The sequence below is a fragment of the Vulpes vulpes genome, chromosome 6 (assembly GCF_048418805.1).
Source record: "Vulpes vulpes isolate BD-2025 chromosome 6, VulVul3, whole genome shotgun sequence".
Lineage (NCBI taxonomy): Eukaryota > Metazoa > Chordata > Mammalia > Carnivora > Canidae > Vulpes > Vulpes vulpes.
Genome location: NC_132785.1, coordinates 121,182,028 through 121,200,666, shown reverse-complemented (window position 1 = coordinate 121,200,666; position 18,639 = coordinate 121,182,028). Strand labels below are relative to the sequence as shown.

The 18,639-nt window shown below is 52.8% G+C and overlaps 1 protein-coding gene across 1 annotated transcript; it reads right to left on the bottom strand.

Moving 5' to 3' along the window:
• Nucleotides 1-8,343: 8,343 nt before the first annotated feature.
• Nucleotides 8,344-18,089, bottom strand: CCDC197 (coiled-coil domain containing 197). The gene is made up of 8 exons (XM_072760482.1): nucleotides 17,995-18,089; nucleotides 16,739-16,821; nucleotides 15,780-15,823; nucleotides 15,268-15,340; nucleotides 14,929-15,107; nucleotides 12,905-13,015; nucleotides 11,579-11,695; nucleotides 8,344-8,591 (listed from the first exon to the last, which is right to left on the bottom strand). The coding sequence occupies exons 1-8, from the start codon at nucleotides 18,087-18,089 to the stop codon at nucleotides 8,394-8,396; spliced, it is 900 nt and encodes a 299-aa protein (XP_072616583.1). The 3' UTR covers nucleotides 8,344-8,393.
• Between the last annotated feature and the right edge of the window lie 550 nt (nucleotides 18,090-18,639).

The window sequence follows — 18,639 nt, the reverse complement described above, 5'->3', positions numbered from 1 at the left end:
CTCTGAAAGCTAACATGTCTTCAGCTCAGACAGCAAGTGTTGTACCCCCGCAGCCTCGGGGGGCTGGGTGGGAAGGGCTCCCTGCTTCCATGGGAGGAGAAAGCAGTGGGTATGGTTCACAGGAAGCTGAGGCCAGGGCAGGGTGGGGGCCCTGGGCTTGGTGGGCGCTGCTAGTCCCAGCCCTGGCCTCACCATCCTCGGAGGGGGCAGAGAGCCCACCTCCTGGACGTGTCCTAGTTAGGAGACCTGTGGCAGGTCTGTGACCTCTGTGAGAGGCAGCCTCTAACGGCCTCTAGCAACCTACCTCTTGTGTTCACACCACTGTGACCCTCTCCCCTCAAGCATGGGCTCGACTTCAGTGGCCAGTTGCCACCTCTGAGAGTAGGACTGTGGCTTCTGTCCTGCTTGTTCCCCCTTCTCTGTCATCGGCCACCTGGTGGTCCAACAGCCAGCAGCCAGTGAAGAGCTCAGGCCCCCAGTCCCACAGCCTGTGAGGAACTTTTCCCAATGGCCACGTGCATGAGCCTGGAAGCTGATTCTCCTCTGGTCAAGCCTTCAGATGAAGCCACAGGTCTGGCTGACAGCTGGACTGAAGCTTAGTGGAGAGACCTGGAGCCAGAGGACCCAGCCCCGCCCAGATGCTTGACCCCAGGAATAATAAGGAGGTAATAAATGTTCATTATCTTTAGCAGAGTTGGGGGGTGACTTGTTACGCAGCCTCCGATGACTAATACAGCCTCTCTTGCTCTTAGCCACAGTCCACTTTTCTATGAAATGAGATTAATGATACTTGTATTTCTGGGGAACTGTGTGGGTGACCCCCCCATCACTTCCTCAGACCCCCGTTGGAGACCCAGTGGGGCTTCCACCCCACCGTCTTCTCTATTGCTTTAGCCACACAAGACAATGTCTAATTGCAAACTCTGGCAAGTGCTGGAAAGAAAGAGGATAGGGTACGGTGGGAGCAGGTAACTGAGGGCTCTGGCCTTGTCTGGAGGTGAGTTTTGAGCTGAAATCTAAAGGATGGGTTGGAGGAGGTGTCATTTGTCCTCTTCCGTGCCCCCAGCATTAGTCTCTTTCTCAGCACTTTATGACTCCCGGCCCACCCTTGATCACAGGGCATGACTCCTCCTGTGTGCCTGTCTTGGGTAAGGTCCCAGAGGGCAGGGACCAGGTGACCACAGTACACTGAGCAGGGGGCTCGTGGTAGGTGCTGCTGTGGTCCTCCGGGCCGGAGACGGGCGTGCAGGGACTAGGACAGGGCCCATAGAGCAGGGAAGTGTGCAGTGTCGGGAGAAGGCCGTGTGGACAGGACCTGGTGGTGGGCTGGGTGTAGAATGGCAGGAGGGAGGGTCCAGGGTGACGCGAGGTCCGCTGGCCCAGGCGACAGGTGGGAGAGCCGGCAGGAGACAGCACGGGCTGTTAGCAGAGCTTGGTGCCTGAACAAATCCCATGAATCTCATCTCCCAGGACATGAAAAATGGAAAAGTTCAGGGCTCTGTGATCCCTGGAAACTCCTTAGGCCTCTGGGGAGCCTGTGCTTACAGACACCCCAGAGCTCCGCCAGCCAGAACTGGAAGGACAGCAGACACACAGAACAGCCCCCTGGAGCATCTGCTGTCCTCAAAGATATTTTGTAGGTAGAAAACATGATTTTATATATATATATATATATATATGAATAACGTATTATGAAACACAATGCGAATCAGCTTTTAAAAAATTTTCAGATGAAACAAAAGTGCAAAGCTGCTCCGCTCCCCTCAGGCCTGAGCACCAGGTCCCCGAAAGTCTGGGTTCACTCTCCTCTGCCGTTAGAGGCATTTGGGGGAAAGTTCTAGAAACTTGAATTAGGAAAAGTGCCCTAGCTTTGAGGTCAGCCAGGCTTGGGTTCCGCCACTGATTTGCTGTGTGACCTGGAGCCAGTTACTGTACCTCTCTGAGTTAAAGCATTCGTTTCGGTTGTCTTAGAAAAACCCTGTCCCTCCCAGAAGGACTTTGAGGACACGTTCCTCTCGGACCGGCTTTCCGACTCCTGATTCTCACCTTCTTCCTACTTGCTGAAGGAGAATGAAAACTCGTTCATCTTCTAGGTGGCAGCTCTATTTGGAGCCCGTGGACTGGGGCTAATGTCCCCGCTCCTCTACTGAGCGGCTGTGTCGCCTTGGGCCAGCCACTTAACCTCGGAGCTGCAGCCTCCCCTTCTGTAACATGGAGCCAGAAAACTAAGGCTAGAGACCAGTGGAAACTAATTCAGAGCCAGAGTCCCCAAACGCGGACGAAAGGCAATAGTCAGGGGGCTGAGAACACTGGCTTCAGTCCTGAAGATGGTCCTGCAGGTGAATAAATTGGCAGGTAGCCTTTTTCTCAGGGACACCAAAGGGAGGATCTGTGAGATGCCAAGAAGAGTTAGTTTCCAATTAATCTTCCCAACTTTTCAGTAAAGCTTTCTTTCTCCAGTTATAAAAGTGCACCATGCTCACTGCAGAAACTCCAGAGAATACACCGAAGTGTAGGGATATACTAAAGTGGGGGGCTCAGCTGTTGAGCGTCTGCCTTGGGCTCAGGGTGTGACCCCAGGGTCCCGGGATCGAGTCCCACATCGGGCTCCCCGCAGCGAGCCTGCTTCTCCCTCTGCCTGTGTCTCTGCCTCTCTCTCTGTGTCTCTCATGAATAAATAAATAAAATCTTTTTAAAAATACACAAAAGTATAAAGAAGAAAATGAAAGAGTAGAGTCCTAGGATCCAAAGCCACATCATCATGGCAAAACAGCTCTTTTGGTGCACCGAGCATCCCAGCACCCCTCAGATACACAATCCACGCCCATCAGGTCGACTGGTGATCCTTGGGTTGGAGAGACAACGGCGTTGGAAGGAGTGTGCAGGTGTACCTAGCAGCCGCTGCTAGCTTCACTGGCTTGCCATTATGAGCATTTATTTCTGGCTCAGGGTTGGCTGAGGATTGAATGATTCTTGTGCAGCCAAACTGTGTGTTGGAGCCATGTCTGCTCCATGTGGCTCTTATCCCTCTAGAATCAAGGGGTTCCTAGGGGTACGTTCCCTCCATAGCAGAGCTCACTGATGATAAGCCCGTGGCGGGGGTGAGGGTGCCAGGGGGGATCATGTTTTAAGCCTCTGATTATGTCATAACCCACTAATATCCTATTGGCCAAAGCGATTCACATGGCCAACCCATCATCAAGAGATGGAGAGGAGGGCAGCCTGGGTGGCTCAGTGGTTTAGTGCCGCCTTCAGCCCAGGGCATGACCCTGGAGACCCGGGATCGAGTCCCACATCGGGCTCCCTGCACGGAGCCTGCTTCTCCCTCTGCCTGTGTGTCTCTGCCTCTCTCTCTCTCTCTCTCTCTCTGTCTCTCATGAATAAATAAAATCTTTAAAAAGAGAGAGAGAGAGACAGATGCCCACCAAGAGCGTCCGGCAAGAGTGTGGAAGTGGACACCACCGCGGGACAGTGAAAACTTGGGACCCCTGATTCAATCTGCTGCACTAGGTGGCTATTAACACCTGCCTCCTCCCGAGGATCATGATCCTCTCACCGATAAGCACTGGTTTAGTGCATATCCTTCCACTCTTTTATATATTTTGACCAATTTTGGTTTATGTTCTGTTTTTCAAATTCCGATAGAATTTTTTTTTTTTTTTACCAAGTTGGGCTTAAAATTCTATTCTTTAAATCCCTGCTTTTTTTTCCCCACTTGACTTACATCCTTTATTTTTCCTTCTACAATTTTTGAAAACATGTAATTGCATGGCTGCAGAATTATAAAATCATAAAGTTTGGGCATTACTTATTGAGCTCTTTTTCTGAGATACTTCAGTTCTTTCCAGTTTGGTTATTATAAATAACAATGTGGTGGACATCTTTGTCTAAACACTCTGCCGGCATCTGTAACGGGCATTTCTGGGTTTTGCCCGCCCAGCCTCAGGTCCCACCACCCCGTGATCACAGTAGCCTGGTGTCCCTTGGGGAGAACCATATCTCCCCTTCATTCAACCCATGTAGTTCATGTGGCACCCACCACCAGCTCCAGAGGAAGGACTCTAGCCATAAAAGATATTGCACCTTACTTAAACTCAAAAATTTGACCCAGACTGGCCAAGCAGAGGATGCAGTTCCCTTTAGTTACAGAGATTAGTTAAGGATGGATGCACAGCCTAAGCCTGGCCAATGAGGGATTTGTTTAAAGAGAGGCACCTGCCCCAAGGCGAACCCATCACAGTGAACCGTGGGACTTGCCCTGAGACTTTGAGGGGACATTGTTTCTTCCTCTGACCTCAACTCTGGAGGATGCAGGGCGGAGGTCGTTTACATGGAACCAGAGAATGAAGCCAAGGCGTAGAAGAGTAGAGCCCAGAGACAGAGACAGAATTCCGTGGACACTGACCACCTGATCAAGCTGGACCTGAACCTAGGGTCCCTGGCCTTTCAGTTTCATAAGCCAGTGAATTCCCTTATTGGCTTAAGCCAAGTTGAGTTGGGCTCGCTGTCATTTTTGAACCAAGTAGCTCCGTTTTTGTTTTTTGTTTTTTGTTTTTTTTTTAGCTTAAATTTCTTGGCTTGAAATCATTGAGCCAAAGGACATAAACATTTTTCAAAGCCTCTTGGGACCTCTAATCAAATTGCTTTCCAAAGTTTGTGTAAACATTATCGCACTTTTGGCAGCCTATCTGACAAGCATTAGTGTATTAGCTTAAATTTTTTTACCGGCAGAAATTAAATGGTTTAATCTTTTTAGTGAGGTGAAATATTTTTCATGTTTATAGACCATTTTTATTTTGTGATTCTCTGAATATGAACAGTGGTCATTTACTTTGTGAGAGCTTTTTAAATATCAAAACCACTGATCCTTTTACAAATTTATCACCATTTCTTTTTCTTTTTAAGATTTTATTTATTCATGAGAGAGAGAGAGAGAGAGAGAGAGGCAGAGACACAGGCAGAGGGAGAAGCAGGCTCCATGCAGGGAGTCCAACATGGTTCTCGAGCCCGGGACTCCAGGATGGAGCCCTGGGCCAAAGGCAGGCACTCAACCGCTGAGCCACCCAGGGATCCCCAATTTATCACCATTTCCTCCCAGTTTATTGTCCTCAGATATTTTGATATGTCTTGAGGTAGATGCATTTCTAATTTTTATGTAGTCAAATTATTTTCAGGTATCACTTCTGTGGCTTTCGTGCTTCCAAAGTGCTTCCTGACCGAAGAGCAGGGCAACACAGACCAGATATTCTTCTTTTTGGGCATTTGCACACCCGGTATTTCTCACCCTATGCTGGGAGAGCCATCTCATTGGAACTGCCCAGTTCCTGCCTGGAACCACCTGGAACTGCCATAGCAACTGCCTGGCTAAGAATGCAAATTTCTGGGCCCCACCTCAGAACCAGCACTTTCCAGAATAGGTTCCAGGCATCTCCGTGGTTAGCGACTGTCGTAGTAGTTTCAATGATGTGGAAGTTGGAAAGCAACCACTCAAAGGAACTGGAGCGTCCCACTGTGTATAGTCTAGAAAGAGGACATAATTTTATTTTCCCACCAAATGTCCAAGCCTTTCAGCACCAACCATTTCCCAATAAACCAACTTTCCCAGGATGGTGTGGAGGAAGAATTTTTCTCACTCTTGAAGTTACTTAAAGCTGGAATCCGTTGGCAGGTAATGAGCTCACCGTGTCACAAAGTGTCCAAGCCCTGGACCACCTGGTGTCTTGGGGTCTTGGGGTCTCAGGATCTGATTGGGCAATCAGATGAGGTGACATTTCATCAGGTACCTGACCCCTGCTTTTTTTTTTCCAAATGCACTTGAAGGCCTTTCTCCAGCTAACATGAAACCCAAGAAAAAGCACTTTAAAGGTACAGGGTTGGGGCTGAGATAGCTTTCTGTTTGACCACAAAGACCAGAAAGGATAAACCCCGGCGTTCTAGTACCTGCCTGCAGCAGCATCGCCAAGCCCAGCACCCTATCCGTCTATTTCATGACCCAAGCCCCTCTCAGTGGAGGCTGGGAGCTCCTGAAAGACCTGGCTGCCCATTGCAAATGTAGATGGATGGCCAGGCCACTGCCACCCCAGGCACCTGTTCTGATCATCCTCTTCCCTCCCTGAGGAGTGTGACAAAATACCTGAAGTAGACCTCCAAATGCACACCCAGTGTCCAGCGTGCGGATGGCAGGGGGCAGGAGGACAACAGCCCCCCACCCCAGGTGTCCTCACACCTGGAACAGCCAGGAAGCCAGAGAACCATGCCCTGGGCCTATAGAAAGGTATATGTCCCCTGCCACCCGGGAGGTTAGACAGGGTGGGGGTGGTGCTCCCACGCTGCCAGGTCCAGTCTTGTCATGCAGATGGGACACTGAAGTCCAGTCAGGGGGAGGAGCAGAGCTGGCTTAGGCATTTGGGATTTGCTATTCCTCCAAAGCAGCAGTTCCCAAAGTGATCCCAGCACCTACAGCATCAGCATCTCTTGGGAATCACATTAGAAATGCAAATCCTCAGGCCTCTAAGACCCCAGGTTGTTCGATCAGAAGCACCTGGAGTAGGGCCACGCTCTGTGTTTTCCCAAGTCTTCCCAATGAATGTTGGAATCGAAGAACCATTGGCCTAGCACATGCCCACATCACAGGGGATTGATGGGATGCCTTAGATCTCTTTGGAGAGCAGACTGTCGTGGCAGAGGGAGAACCGGGAAAGGTTAAGAAGGTGGGAGCCTCCCTGCGAGGGACTGAGTACTCGAGTCCTCCCGTCCCAAATCCACATGATGAAATCCCAACCTCTGGTATGTTAGGAGGTGGAGCCTTTGGGAGGTGAGTAGGTCCTGCAGGTGGAGCCCCCATGAGTGGGACTAGTGCCCTGATAAGAAAGACCCCGTAGAGCTGCCTCGCCCCTGCCACCACGTGAAGACACAACAAGAATACGGCCATCTGAGAACAGGGAGTGGGCCCTCGCCATGCAACCCACCCACCAGGGCCTTGGTCTGGGACTTCCAGTCTCCATAAGTATGAGAAGTAAATGTCTGTGGTGTGAAGCCCCTGGTCTACGGGCTTCTGGGATAGCAGCCCGAGTGGACCAAGGCACCCCTACATGTGGCCTCCAGACCCAAGCCCCAACCTCGGAGCCCGGCCCATGGACCCCATGAGGGGTCTACAGTCCACCTTCTCAGACCACCAATCAGGTTCTTCATGCTCTGGCCAAACTGGAAGACCCTCCCCCTTGCGTTCGCTTGACCTTCAGAGCCATCCCACCACCTTGGCCTTCTCACACCTGACTGGAGCCCGACCTGAGATGTTCACTTTGCTCCAAAGGCCTGTGAGGTCAGAACTCGAAGCAAAGGTCCCTCCTCGGCTCTCCTTTGGTGAAGCTGCACGTAGAGACCCGGCCACACTCAGTCTTATTATACGTATGTAGCTTCCCTGATTGATTTGGCAGCTACAACCCATTCATGCTCCCACCTTCCCTCCCTCAGAGCTTCTTGACCCCTCTCCCAGCAACCCCTGAGAAACAGAGACCTTCTGTGTTTGTTGACTGCATAGCAGCATCTTTTCTGAAACTCTTCTTTGAAAGTCAATTTGCTGACCACTGTGGCAGCTCATCAGTTGCTCGTAACTGGCCCCTTTTACCCAAACCGATAAACCAACGCAGACTTCCAGAGCTGAATTCTTTCCAGGGCTGCAGGGGCTGCTAGGAGGATTTTACACCAGTGACACAATAAAACCAAACCAGTGCCTTCCATGCAGACCCAGCTCTTCTGACACTGACCTAAAAATGTCAGACTGGGGAGGGGACTCCCTTAGACACCCTCTCACCCAATCCTACAGGTGGCAAAACCAGCCTGGGGAAGGGCTTTGCCTGGCCAACGTCTACCTGAGAGCAGCATTCACTTTAGGCAGCTCTGGGACTCTCAGGAAGGCAGCAGATCTGACTCGGTATTCAGCTTCTGAGAACCAGTGATGAGATGCCCCCAGCAGAAAATTCAGTCCCCCATCTACTGTGCTCCCCAGGCTGCTGTGGGCAAGGCCAGCTCCCATGCATCCTACGGCCCTGGGTGGCTCTGTATGAGAATTTGATTTGGATATTCCTAAAATCTGGGGATCTATCTACAACTCTTCTTAGACCCACTGATCACTGTGAGCATGTGACCCTGGGTCCCAGAAGTAGACCTCCCACCTGGCTGCTGGGTCCAAGCAGGGAACACCCCCCCACACACACACCCCTTCCTCATTCCCAGCCTCCACACCTGCTAATCCCTCAGGACAGGGAACAGCACCCACCCCCACCCCCAAGGCTGACTCCTGCCCACTTGGGGGTGCTGTAATGAGAAAAGAAGGTTGGACAGGTAAGAAGATGGTCATGATGCTGGCAGGGCCTGCATGGCCACTAGCTGGGTCAGTGAGGGCTGGAGCAGTCTGAAGTCTGGGTGCCTGGAAAAGGGGTTCTGGGAACCGAGTCTTGATCCCTTGGGCATTTCCCGAAGGATCTGGGGTATCTTCTGGGGTCCTTGAGACTGTCCCCTGACCAGCATACTCTGGGTTCCATGAGCAGTGAGATAAATCTCATTGTCTCCATTTTGTCCAACATAAATTCCTGGGAGGAAAAAGAGATCTCTCTCACCTGCTGGTGCTTTGACACCCCTCCCCAAGGACCAAAGCACCATCAGAGGTGACCTACACCTTGCTTAACTTTCACAAGCATCCTGCAAAGGGTATGGTATCAGTGACACTTGGCCAATGAGCAAATTGAAGCTCAGTGAGGTTAAGTGACTTACCTGGAGCAGCACAGCCCATGGGTGCCCAAGCTGGATGGCGGAGTCCAAGTTCTGGTGTGGTTTCCGGAATGTGGTTGCTTGCCTCTTTTCACTGCTTCCTCCAGGAAGCCCACCCTGACTACCCTCAGCTTCCCTCTCTGAGAGGCATTCTTTTCATAAGGACCTTCCATCTCCAACTCTTTACCTAGCACAATGCTGAGCGACTCAATACGTCTTAGTTGAGTGATTGTTGCAGGAGACCCAGGGCACCCCTTGACATCACCGTGTAATTTCTTCCCTTTTCTTGGGAGGAAGATGAAATTAATGCACTGTGACTACTTAGACAAATGTGCCCCTATTGAAAACTACATCATTCATATCACAATGTGAATATGAATAACATGAGTTGTGCCCCAGGGGATGCCAACGATGTGAATGGTGTCCCTGGAGCCATGCCGCGGAGCAGCCCTGGTGCTGTCTGAGAGCTCGTGAGAAGTCCTTCTCAACAGAGATGCAGGCTTGCTGACTGTTGGCTGTTGCTATGACAACCCTGGGGCAGGGACACAGCCCCGCGTGTTCCAGAGGAACCGAACATCCTGGGTTTGAACATCAACACTGAGCCTGCCTCAAGTAAGGAGAGCAAATTGCGACCTAGAATGTGAAGCCAACATTGAAGTCCGCCGACAGCAGAGTATGGAGAGGATGAGTCCCAGCCCAGCCAGTGAGCCTGGGTCACACCATGCCTGAAACCCACCCAGCCACTGAGCTTCTGCTTATGATGCAAACATACCTTAATAGAAGAGTCGAACCACCTCAAAAAAAAAAAAAAAAAGAGCAAAGTTGGAGGACTCACATCTCCCAATTTCAAGATTTACCACAAGGCTCCAGTAATCAGACAGTGTGGTATTGGCATAGGATAAACATTTAGACCTATGCAATAGAATTAAGAGTCCAGAAATCTACCTTCACATTGGCAGTCAATTAATTTTTGACAAGGCAGCAGAGATAATTCAAGGGATAAAGGATAGTTTTTTTTTCAGCAGTTGGTATGGGGTCAACTGAGTATCTTTATGCAAAAGAATGAAATCCAACCCCTATCCCATACCATAAACAAGTTAAGATAGATTGTAAACCTAAATATTGAAGCAAAAACTATAAATTCTTTATTAGAAAACTTAGGCGTAAAGCTTCACAACTTTGGATTATAGCTTTTGCAATGGTTTCTTTTTTTTTTTTTTTTTGCAATGGTTTCTTAGATGCAATGCCTAAAGACAAGTAGCCAAAGGATAAAACAGCTCAACTGGATTTCATCGAAATGAAAACCTCTTGTTCTTCAAAGGGCACCAAATGAAAGGACAACCCACAGAAAGGGAGGAAATATTTGCAAACACATATATCTGATAATATTTCTATCTAGAATATATCTTAGCACTCAACAATTAAAAAAACCCAAATAATCCAATTTAAAAATGAGCAAAGGATTTGAACAGACATTTCTTCAAAGAAGAGATACAAATAACCAATCAGCACATTAAAGATGCTCAACTAAAAAAAAAAAAAAAAAAAAAAAAAAGATGCTCAACAACATTAGTCACCAGGGAAATGCAAAGCGAAATCACAGTGAGATATAACCTCACACCCCCTAGGATGGCTGAATTACAAAAGACGGATGATACCCCGCGTGGACAGGATGTAGAGAAACTGGAACCCTCACTTCATCGTGGGATTGTGAAATCGTGCAGCCGCTCTGGAAAACAGTTTGGCAGTTCCTCAACATGTTTAATATACAGTTACCATACGATTCAGCAATTCTACTCCTGGGTATCTAGCCAAGACCACTGAACTCCTATGTCCACACTAAAAGCTGGACACAAACGTCACAGCAGCATTACTCACAATAGCCAAACACCCCCAAACAACCCAAACGTCCATCAACTCATGGATAAAGGAAATGTGGTGTTTCCATACAGTGGAATATTATCCAGCCCCCAAAGGGAATGAAGTATTGATTCATACTATGACATGGATCGACCTTGAAAACATTAAGCCAAGTGAGAGAAACCAGATGCAGAATGTACCTTTTTGGGGTGAAGAAATGTTCTGGGTAGTAGTGATGGTTGCCGGGTTCTGACTGAACCAAAAACGCAAATGTGGAGGTTTATGCTTTAAAAGGGAAAATGAAAAAAATAAAAATAAAAGGGAAAATGGTATGGCATGTGGATTGTATCCCAGTAAAGACATTATTAAAAAGAAAAGAAAGACATGCTCTGTGGTCAGTGGAAGCCAGTGTGACAACATGTCCCCTGTGCCAAAGCATCGATACAGGGCAGGTGGGGGCCTGGTCCTGGGGGGCAGTGAGACGGGGAAGCCCAGGGAACTCAACCGAGAGTCTGAGCCTTCAACTGAGGACCCTGCAAGAGAGAGGCTCCCTCAGTCACAGAACTGCGGCCTCCCAGAGCACACATGGGAGTGTAAATGTGGGGCCATCCCCGTGGCATCTCAGTATGTTTGTCTGCAGGTGCTTCACATGTATTGTTAGGTGTACAGAGAGCGCATGAATGTCCGTGTGTGTGATGTGCAGGGTGTGGCCACAGAGAAAGGCCAGGCTGGGCGGCAGTTCCTTTGCGCCTTCCTTTGATCCTCCACCAGATGAGAGCTCACTACGAGTTTGTTGAGTGACTAATAGAGACCTCAAGAGCTACTGCCCCAGGAGCCCGTGTAGCCATGGAGGGACAGGCTCCTGGGGGCTGAATGCGAATGCACCATGGGCTGAGCCCCGGGATAGGCCGAGGTTGGAGGCCAGCCTGGGGCGGCAGGGAGTCCTCACCTGAATCAGGTCGAGCTTAGAGAAGAGGCCCATGGTCCTGGGCGTGCTGTGGGCAGAAGGGAAACACTGCCAGACCATGCTGTCGATGGCCATTTGCACGTAGTTGAGCAGCTGGTTCTGCAAGAGGAAGAAGAAGAGGAGCAGGAAGAGGAGGAGGAGGAAGAGGAGGTTCTGGTCCTCTCCCAGCATCCCCCTGACCCCCAGCTTGCTCAGGCAGGAGAAGCCACCTCCTCATCCCAGTCTGTGCTCTATCCCCCGCCCCCCACCCCAAGGGCCTTGACTGAGTCCCTCCCAGGTCAGGGCCTGAGCATTCTCCCCAGCCATGAGGGACATTGAATGACCTTCCCAGGGGTCCTCCTGGCTGGAGACACCTGTGGTCCACACCTGGGGCAGGGGCTGGGAAGGGTCATGGAGGAACCCGGAGCCCCTCACTCTGGGCAGCACTGGAGGCCTAGACTTCAGGTCTTCAGGGCTGTGGTCAGTGGTGGCGGCCTTGCTTCCCATCTTGAAGAGAAAGATCCAGAAGGGGCTCTATAAACAGTGGCCAATCCACTCTGTCTCTAAGCCCCTTGGCTGGAGGTCGGCAACATGTAGACCCCAACCCCCTTGTCTTCCAAATTAGGATCACACAGGGACTAAGAGGGCCTTGCATTTGCTGCCCACATTCTGTCCCAGTGGAGTGCACCCCCGGCCTTGGCCCTGGTGTCTTCCCAGCAGCCCCTGGGCCTGGGAGGGCACAGGCTCTGGTTTAAGTGAGGACCTAGGGGCCAGAGGGTAACTTGTTCCCATTCCAAAGGCCAGGAAGGAGCAGCTGGAGAGCCCAGAAATCCTGGCCCCTGGTCATGAACTTTGGCCATGACATCCCCTTTGTGAACATTACTTTTCTCATCTGTGAAATAGATAACAGGTAAGAACCCACCCACGTTGGGGGGTGCCTATCCCAGGGTAGGCCCTGGGCTAAGCTGTGCCGGGTGATGATCACAGAGACTTAACCATTACTGGCGATGGTGCATAATAACCACTCACTTAAATGCCACTGTCCTATCATTAACCACAGGAGGACTGGGTGAGCACCCGGCATAGGCCAGCCTCTGGGACTGGGCCGGGGGATCCCAGCTCTGGTTCTTGGCAGAGCTTGGCTCTAAACTCTCTGTGCCTTCAGCTTTCCCAACTGTAATCTCTGCCCCATCTTAGAGAAGCCCCTTCAAAGCAGTCACCAGGGCGAGGCTAGTGGGGTGTGTGATCTGCGTGTGGTGGGGGTGATGCTTCTTGAGGAGACAGCAGCCCCCAGCCCTGCCCCACCCCCATCCCGCAGACTGGACTCACACTGTAGCTGCCCATGTCTTTCTGGGAGGTGACCCGGTGTTCCAGTTGCAGCCACTGCTTCTGCTGGTGGTGACACCGCTTCTGCAGCTGACACAGTTGGATCTTGAGGCTCTGCGATGGGAGAGGTTGGGTCACCCGGGCACAGCTGGGACATCTGCCCTGGGCCTGGTCCTGTTGCCCCCACCCAAGTGCTCACTGCCCTGGGGAGGTCTGAGCCATGGTGAGGGTGGGCAGAGGGGAAGTTCTGGATCTTCCAGCTGTTCAAGGCATCAGGAAATACCCGACAAGGTGTCCAGGCTGACTGGGGTTTGCATGCTGACTCGCCCCCCCAGAGCCCTCTTTCCTCCCATAACCAGAGCCAAGGGTCTCCCCCCTTGTGGCCTTGGGGAGCTGCCCGGAGGGTACCACCGAGCAAGGCTGTGGGTGGCCTCCCATGGCTCAGCCTGCTCTGCACTGGGCTGTGCTGGCTGCAACCCCAGCGAGGCCCTGTGGGGTGGGTTTGGACATGGGACATACACAGGTGTCCTCACTTCTCCTCGTCTCAGTCTCCTCCCCTGGAAAGTGGGAAGAAGGGTGCAACTGCGTCTAAGATGCGAAATTTAAGGTGGTATCGAAAACTCAGCTTATATTTAAAACGAAGATAAATTAAGATAAATCATATTTTAATCCAACATTTATTTAAAAAAATCAAAGTTAGGGTCGCCTGGGTGGCTCAGTTGGTAAAGTATCTGCCTTCAGCTCAGGTCATGATCCTGCGGTCCTGGGACCAAGCCCCGTGTTGGGCCCCCTCCTCAGCAGGAAGTGTGCTCCTCCCTCTGCCTCTGCCCCTGCTTGTGCTCTCTCTCGCTCTCTCTCTCTCCAATGAATAGAAAAATCATAGTTTTTAAAGACTCATAGTTAATACAAAAATTCCATGAGGGACAAAATATTAACATTTTAAATAAAGATGGGATCCAACGAATGCTCCCCTCGTCTCCCCTTGTCTCAGCCCTAGGAATTAAAGCACTTATCTTCAGGTGCTGGGGTGAGATTTATTTATTTATTTATTTTCCTTAAAGATTTTATTTATTTATTCATGAGAGACACAGAGAGAGGCAGAGACACAGGCAGAGGGAGAAGCAGGCTCCATGCAGGGAGCCCGACGCGGGACTCGATTCCGGGTCCCCAGGATCGCGCCCTGAGCCAAAGGCAGACACTCAACCGCTGAGCCACCCAGGCGTCCCTGGGGTGAGATTTAAATGAGGCAAAAAAGCAGGTAAAGTGCATCTCACCCTGCCCCCCCCAACCCTAAAGGGTCCGGTTCTCCCAAGGGAGACAGGTGCAAAGTGCTGTAGGTGTTCAGTGCGGCCACCAGGGGGCAGAGACTCGCCGCAAACATCGCGAAATGGCCCTTGGCAAGAACCCAGCCACCCTCAGCCTGCCTCTCCAGGTCCCCCTCCCCTCCGTGGTGGTCCCAGGCCCCAGTCGCAACACGCAGGGTCATCCTGCCAGGCCTCTGCCTGGGCAGTTTCTCCTGGCTGGAATGCCCAGGCCTCCTGGTGCAAGTTCTATTTATTTTAAGATTAACCAAAAAGGAGAGAGGGGGGACTTCAGGGCACCTACTTGGTACAGCTGGTGTTCAGTGCTCATGGCCACCTACTAACTAGGTTGCATTGCCATGTGACACATAGGGAAACCGAGGCTCAGAGAGGGTCCACACTTGCGCAGGATCATGCAGCTGGAGACCGAAATGGAACGCGAACTGGTCTGTTTGAATCTAGGACTCGGGGCTCTTCTACCACCAAGAACGCCTTTGAAACAAGCTAAGCTTCTGGAGAAACCCCGAGCCAGCCAGCAGACGGGGAAAGGTAGGGAGAGAAAGGGCAACAGGACAAGGCTCTGGAGTGTCACCTCTCAGCCCACCCAGACCCTCTCAGCAGCCCACCGCTGCTCCAAGGCCTCCCCGGGGTGCAGAGGGACGGGCCACCCTCTGTCTCCAGTTCTATGGCCTCAGGGCAAGGGACCAGGCTTCGGAGAGCTGTTACCCGGATAAGAGCCCTGTGGCTCTCCTCTAGAGACTCCAGCCTCTGGCAGATGACCTGTTTCATCTCGGAGAGGGCCTCCAGATGCTTCTGGACGTCCTGGCTGACTATGAAGAGCTTCTCGTAATGCTCCACCATGGTCCCCACCAGCGTCTCATCTGGCTCCTCCCCTTCGTAGTGACCTGTGGAGACAGGGCCATGGTGGGATGGGTGGTAACAGACAGCCCAGCCCTCACCTGTCCCCTGCAGGGGTGATGCCCACGACGTGGATGGGACCTACGTCCTGAAATTCCAGCTGGAGCCCACAGTTGAGAGGTGCCAGGCAACCCATGCAGGGCTTACCCCAGGACAGCAGGACCTGTCCGCAGCTGTTCAGCACCATCACCACCTCCTGCCTCTTCAAGAGAAAGGCCACCTGGCAGCGGAGAACCCAGATTCTAGAGCCAGGATGCCCAGTGACACCGTCCCCAAGGAGAAAGTGCTAACCGTGGGAGCCCGCAAAGACGGGGAGAGGATTTATTGCTGTCGTGAGCGACAGGGTCCCCAGCTTTGGAGGAAACCCATCCTGGATGGGTTGAGCAGGGTTGAATTGCCAAATTAGGAAGCCCCCTGCCCCGTACTATGAGGTTGCCTTAGAAGCAGCCCTGAGTGCCGAGCTGACCCGGAGCCTTCACCCCTCCTTGGCTTGGTGCTCAAAGCTTCCTGATGTTAATCAAATCTCCCAGCACCCCTGCCAGGCCCTGGTGCCCCACTGGAACTCGCCATCCCTCAGTTCACCATGCAGGGCTGTGGCTCCAGCCTACATGTGTGCTGTTCCCTGCGCCCGTGATGCCATTCCCCTTCGCTGAACTCACTTGCGCCCCAGGAGAGGCCGCCTCTTCCATGAAGCCTTCCTGAGCTTCAGGACAGAGTTTTGGGGCCTCTCATCTCCATAGCACTTGTCACAGCGGCTCTGATGTCAGACCAGAGTCTGAGACCCAGCGCCACCACTTCCTGGCTGGGCATTTGGGGCAAGTTCCTTAGCCCCTCTGAGCCTGGGTAACACAGGGCTCAGAAGCTCATACAGAGGGGTAAAAAAATACTGAAGAGCTTAGCCACAAAGTAAATACTTAATAAGCAGGAATAGTTATTGTTGATGATGTTGAGATAATGATAATAAAAATAATATTTGTGGGCAGCCCGGGTGGCTCAGCGGTTTAATGCTGCCTTCAGTCCAGGGCGTGATCCTGGGGACCCGGGATCGAGTCCCACGTCGGGCTCCCTGCATGGAGCCTGCTTCTCCCTCTGCCTGCGTCTCAGCCTCTCTCTCTCTCTCTCTGTGTCTCTCATGAATAAATAAATAAAATCTTTAAAAAAATAATAATATTTGTTCCCCTGCCCTTTCCTAACAAGTTTCTGGCACTGACAACAGCAGGCTCCGGGACTAATCAAGATAAAACAAAACACAAAGCCCATTTCTGGTGTCCGTGCAATTTTTGTCGATAACGGCAAAACAAAAAACAAAACCAAGGACACGCAAAATCATAGCAATCGTAGCTAGCGTTTAGTGGGTCGTGATCCACAGCACGGGCTTATGAAGGATGAGTTCGTCCGACCCGCACAACAGGTGCTGCTCCCCTAGTCACAGAGCAAGAAACCAGGACCTGGGGAACTCGCCACAGGCCCCCCCGGCAGCGTTGGTGGCTCGCTCAGCACCTGTGCCCCTCAAACCCCCGCGGCATCGGCCTCCGTGGGTCTCCATTCTGCAGACGGAGTCTGGGCTCACTCTGGTCCCAAGGCTGGAGCGGCAGCGGAGAGGAAGGGCCATACGTACCCTTGGGGATTTTCTCAAGGACCTTCATCAGGTAGTCTTCAAAAAGCTTGTGCTTCTCCACCTCTCTCTTCAGCCTCCTCTGCCTGCAGAGACATCTCGTGACAGCAAGAGCCAGACCCAGGAACGTGGTTTGGGGGCTCCCAGGCCGTGACCTCTTGCAAGGCCACTCTCCGTGGATCACCTGTGTAGACCTGCGCTGGCCGGGCCTCTAACCCCCACCCCCGGCCATGGGCCGCTGACCTAAGCCTCTCCACCCCATCTCCTGCCGAGTAAACTGAGCCACAGTTCGAAGGAAGAGCTGCCATGGTCAGGCCATGAGGAAGGGGCACGGGGAGGGTGGAGTCCAGCCCTTCGGGTGGGACCTGGCCAGGGGCCTCACCCCTGTGCTTGGGTCTATAAGGACAGTAAGGAGAGCCCCTCCCTCTCAGGCTGGCCCAGACCACGCATGGGGCTCCCAGGACATAGTGAGCCCTTGATCCGAGGTGGGGGGACGACCGTGTGCTGCTGCCCAGCTGTGCAGGCCCAGGCCAGCCCCCGAGCAAGCCGAGTCCCCAGTGGGCCGCCTATTCTGAGTTCAGTCAAGAGCAGCGGTCAAGGGCCGAGGCAGAGCGGGACCCACCCTGGCCGGCTGGCTGAGCCTCCAGGGAAGTGGGGGGGTGACTGCTCAGCACCCCAAGGCAGGCCTCTCTGCCTCTCGGGCCCCACTGGACTGTACCCATTCGGTCCTGGAGAAGGCTGGGAAAACCCATCTTCTTCCACAAATACCATGTGGACCCTGCACACCACGGTGCTAAGCCTCAATGGGGTCGGAAGCCCTACTAGAATCTGATGGCAGAGTTGGACCTTTTCTCCATAAAATTGCTCAGAGCCACAGCCTTTTGTATCTGATTCAGGCTTTCATGGGGAGCCCGAAGCTGACAGGCTGCCTGAGGGGTGAGGACCCAGGGGTGGAGGGGGGACAGCCTCGCGGGTTGACTTTAGAGGGGCTGAGCTGACAGGTGCGGGGGAGGGCCACCGGCAGGCCTGCCTCTGTGACAGGAGACTAAGCCCACAGCGTCCGAGCTCGAGGGGCAGGAGCCCAGCAGCCCACTGCCCTCCCCACCGCTGTCCCTCCTGTTTACGTCAAGGGATCGACCCCTCGTCGTCCCCTCCCTGCCTGGCCCCCAGGTGCATTTGCTCAGTTCCAGCCCCTTAGCCCTCTGTGGGTGGTACTGGGCCTGGCTCAGGGGCACAGCAGGGCCTGGCATGTCTCGTACTTTGCCTGGAGCCGCCAGAGTTCCTGTAACAGCACCTGCAGGTCCCTGTCTTTGTCGCCGGTAGCGCTGGGGCCAGCCCCCTGGTAGGTGTCCATGGCCACGGCGTCGCCCCTCACCACCGTCGTCCCACTGCCGGATGGGGCCCACGTGGGCCAGGTGGGAAGAGGAGGGACAGCAGTGACAACCGGCAGGGCGGTTGTCCCTTTCTCTCCCAATCTCCGCGGCTGTCCCCCGGAAGCCAGGTCACATCCCCACTTCATGGAAAAGGAAACAGAGGCTCAGAGGGGGCTGGTGACCAGCTCAGGGACATACAGCAGGACTGGATATGGACTTGAGGCTCACTGAGGCCAATGTCTGGGGTCCTTGAGCTACGCCCCCAGCCCTGGAGAGGCCGGATTTGCCTTTGTTGTAGTGGCGTTATTGCGCTGGCCACCCTGTAACTGGGACGACCCCATCACAAGTCCTAAGGGCGCCAAAACGCCCAGGACTTCCAACAGGTGATTTCCAGTAGTGTTCCGGAGACGGTCCCAGGGCCAGGGCTGGGGGCTGGCTCCGAAAGCAGCGCTCGTGGGGAGGAGAGCTACGTCCCTGTCCTAGCCCCGACCTCCACCCATTCGTGCGTTCAGCAACATCACGTACTCGCGT

What these genes read in the sequence shown, in the direction of transcription:
- CCDC197 (XM_072760482.1), bottom strand. Translation starts at nt 18,089, where the DNA reads ATGGACACCTACCAGGGGGCTGGCCCCAGCGCTACCGGCGACAAAGAC. An exon ending in CGGCCTCTCCTGGGGCGCAA is followed by an intron (nt 15,341 to 15,779) that starts GTGAGTTCAGCG and finishes CTCCGCTGCCAG; the next exon opens with GTGGCCTTTCTCTTGAAGAG. An exon ending in ACAGGTCCTGCTGTCCTGGG is followed by an intron (nt 15,108 to 15,267) that starts GTAAGCCCTGCA and finishes CTGTCTCCACAG; the next exon opens with GTCACTACGAAGGGGAGGAG.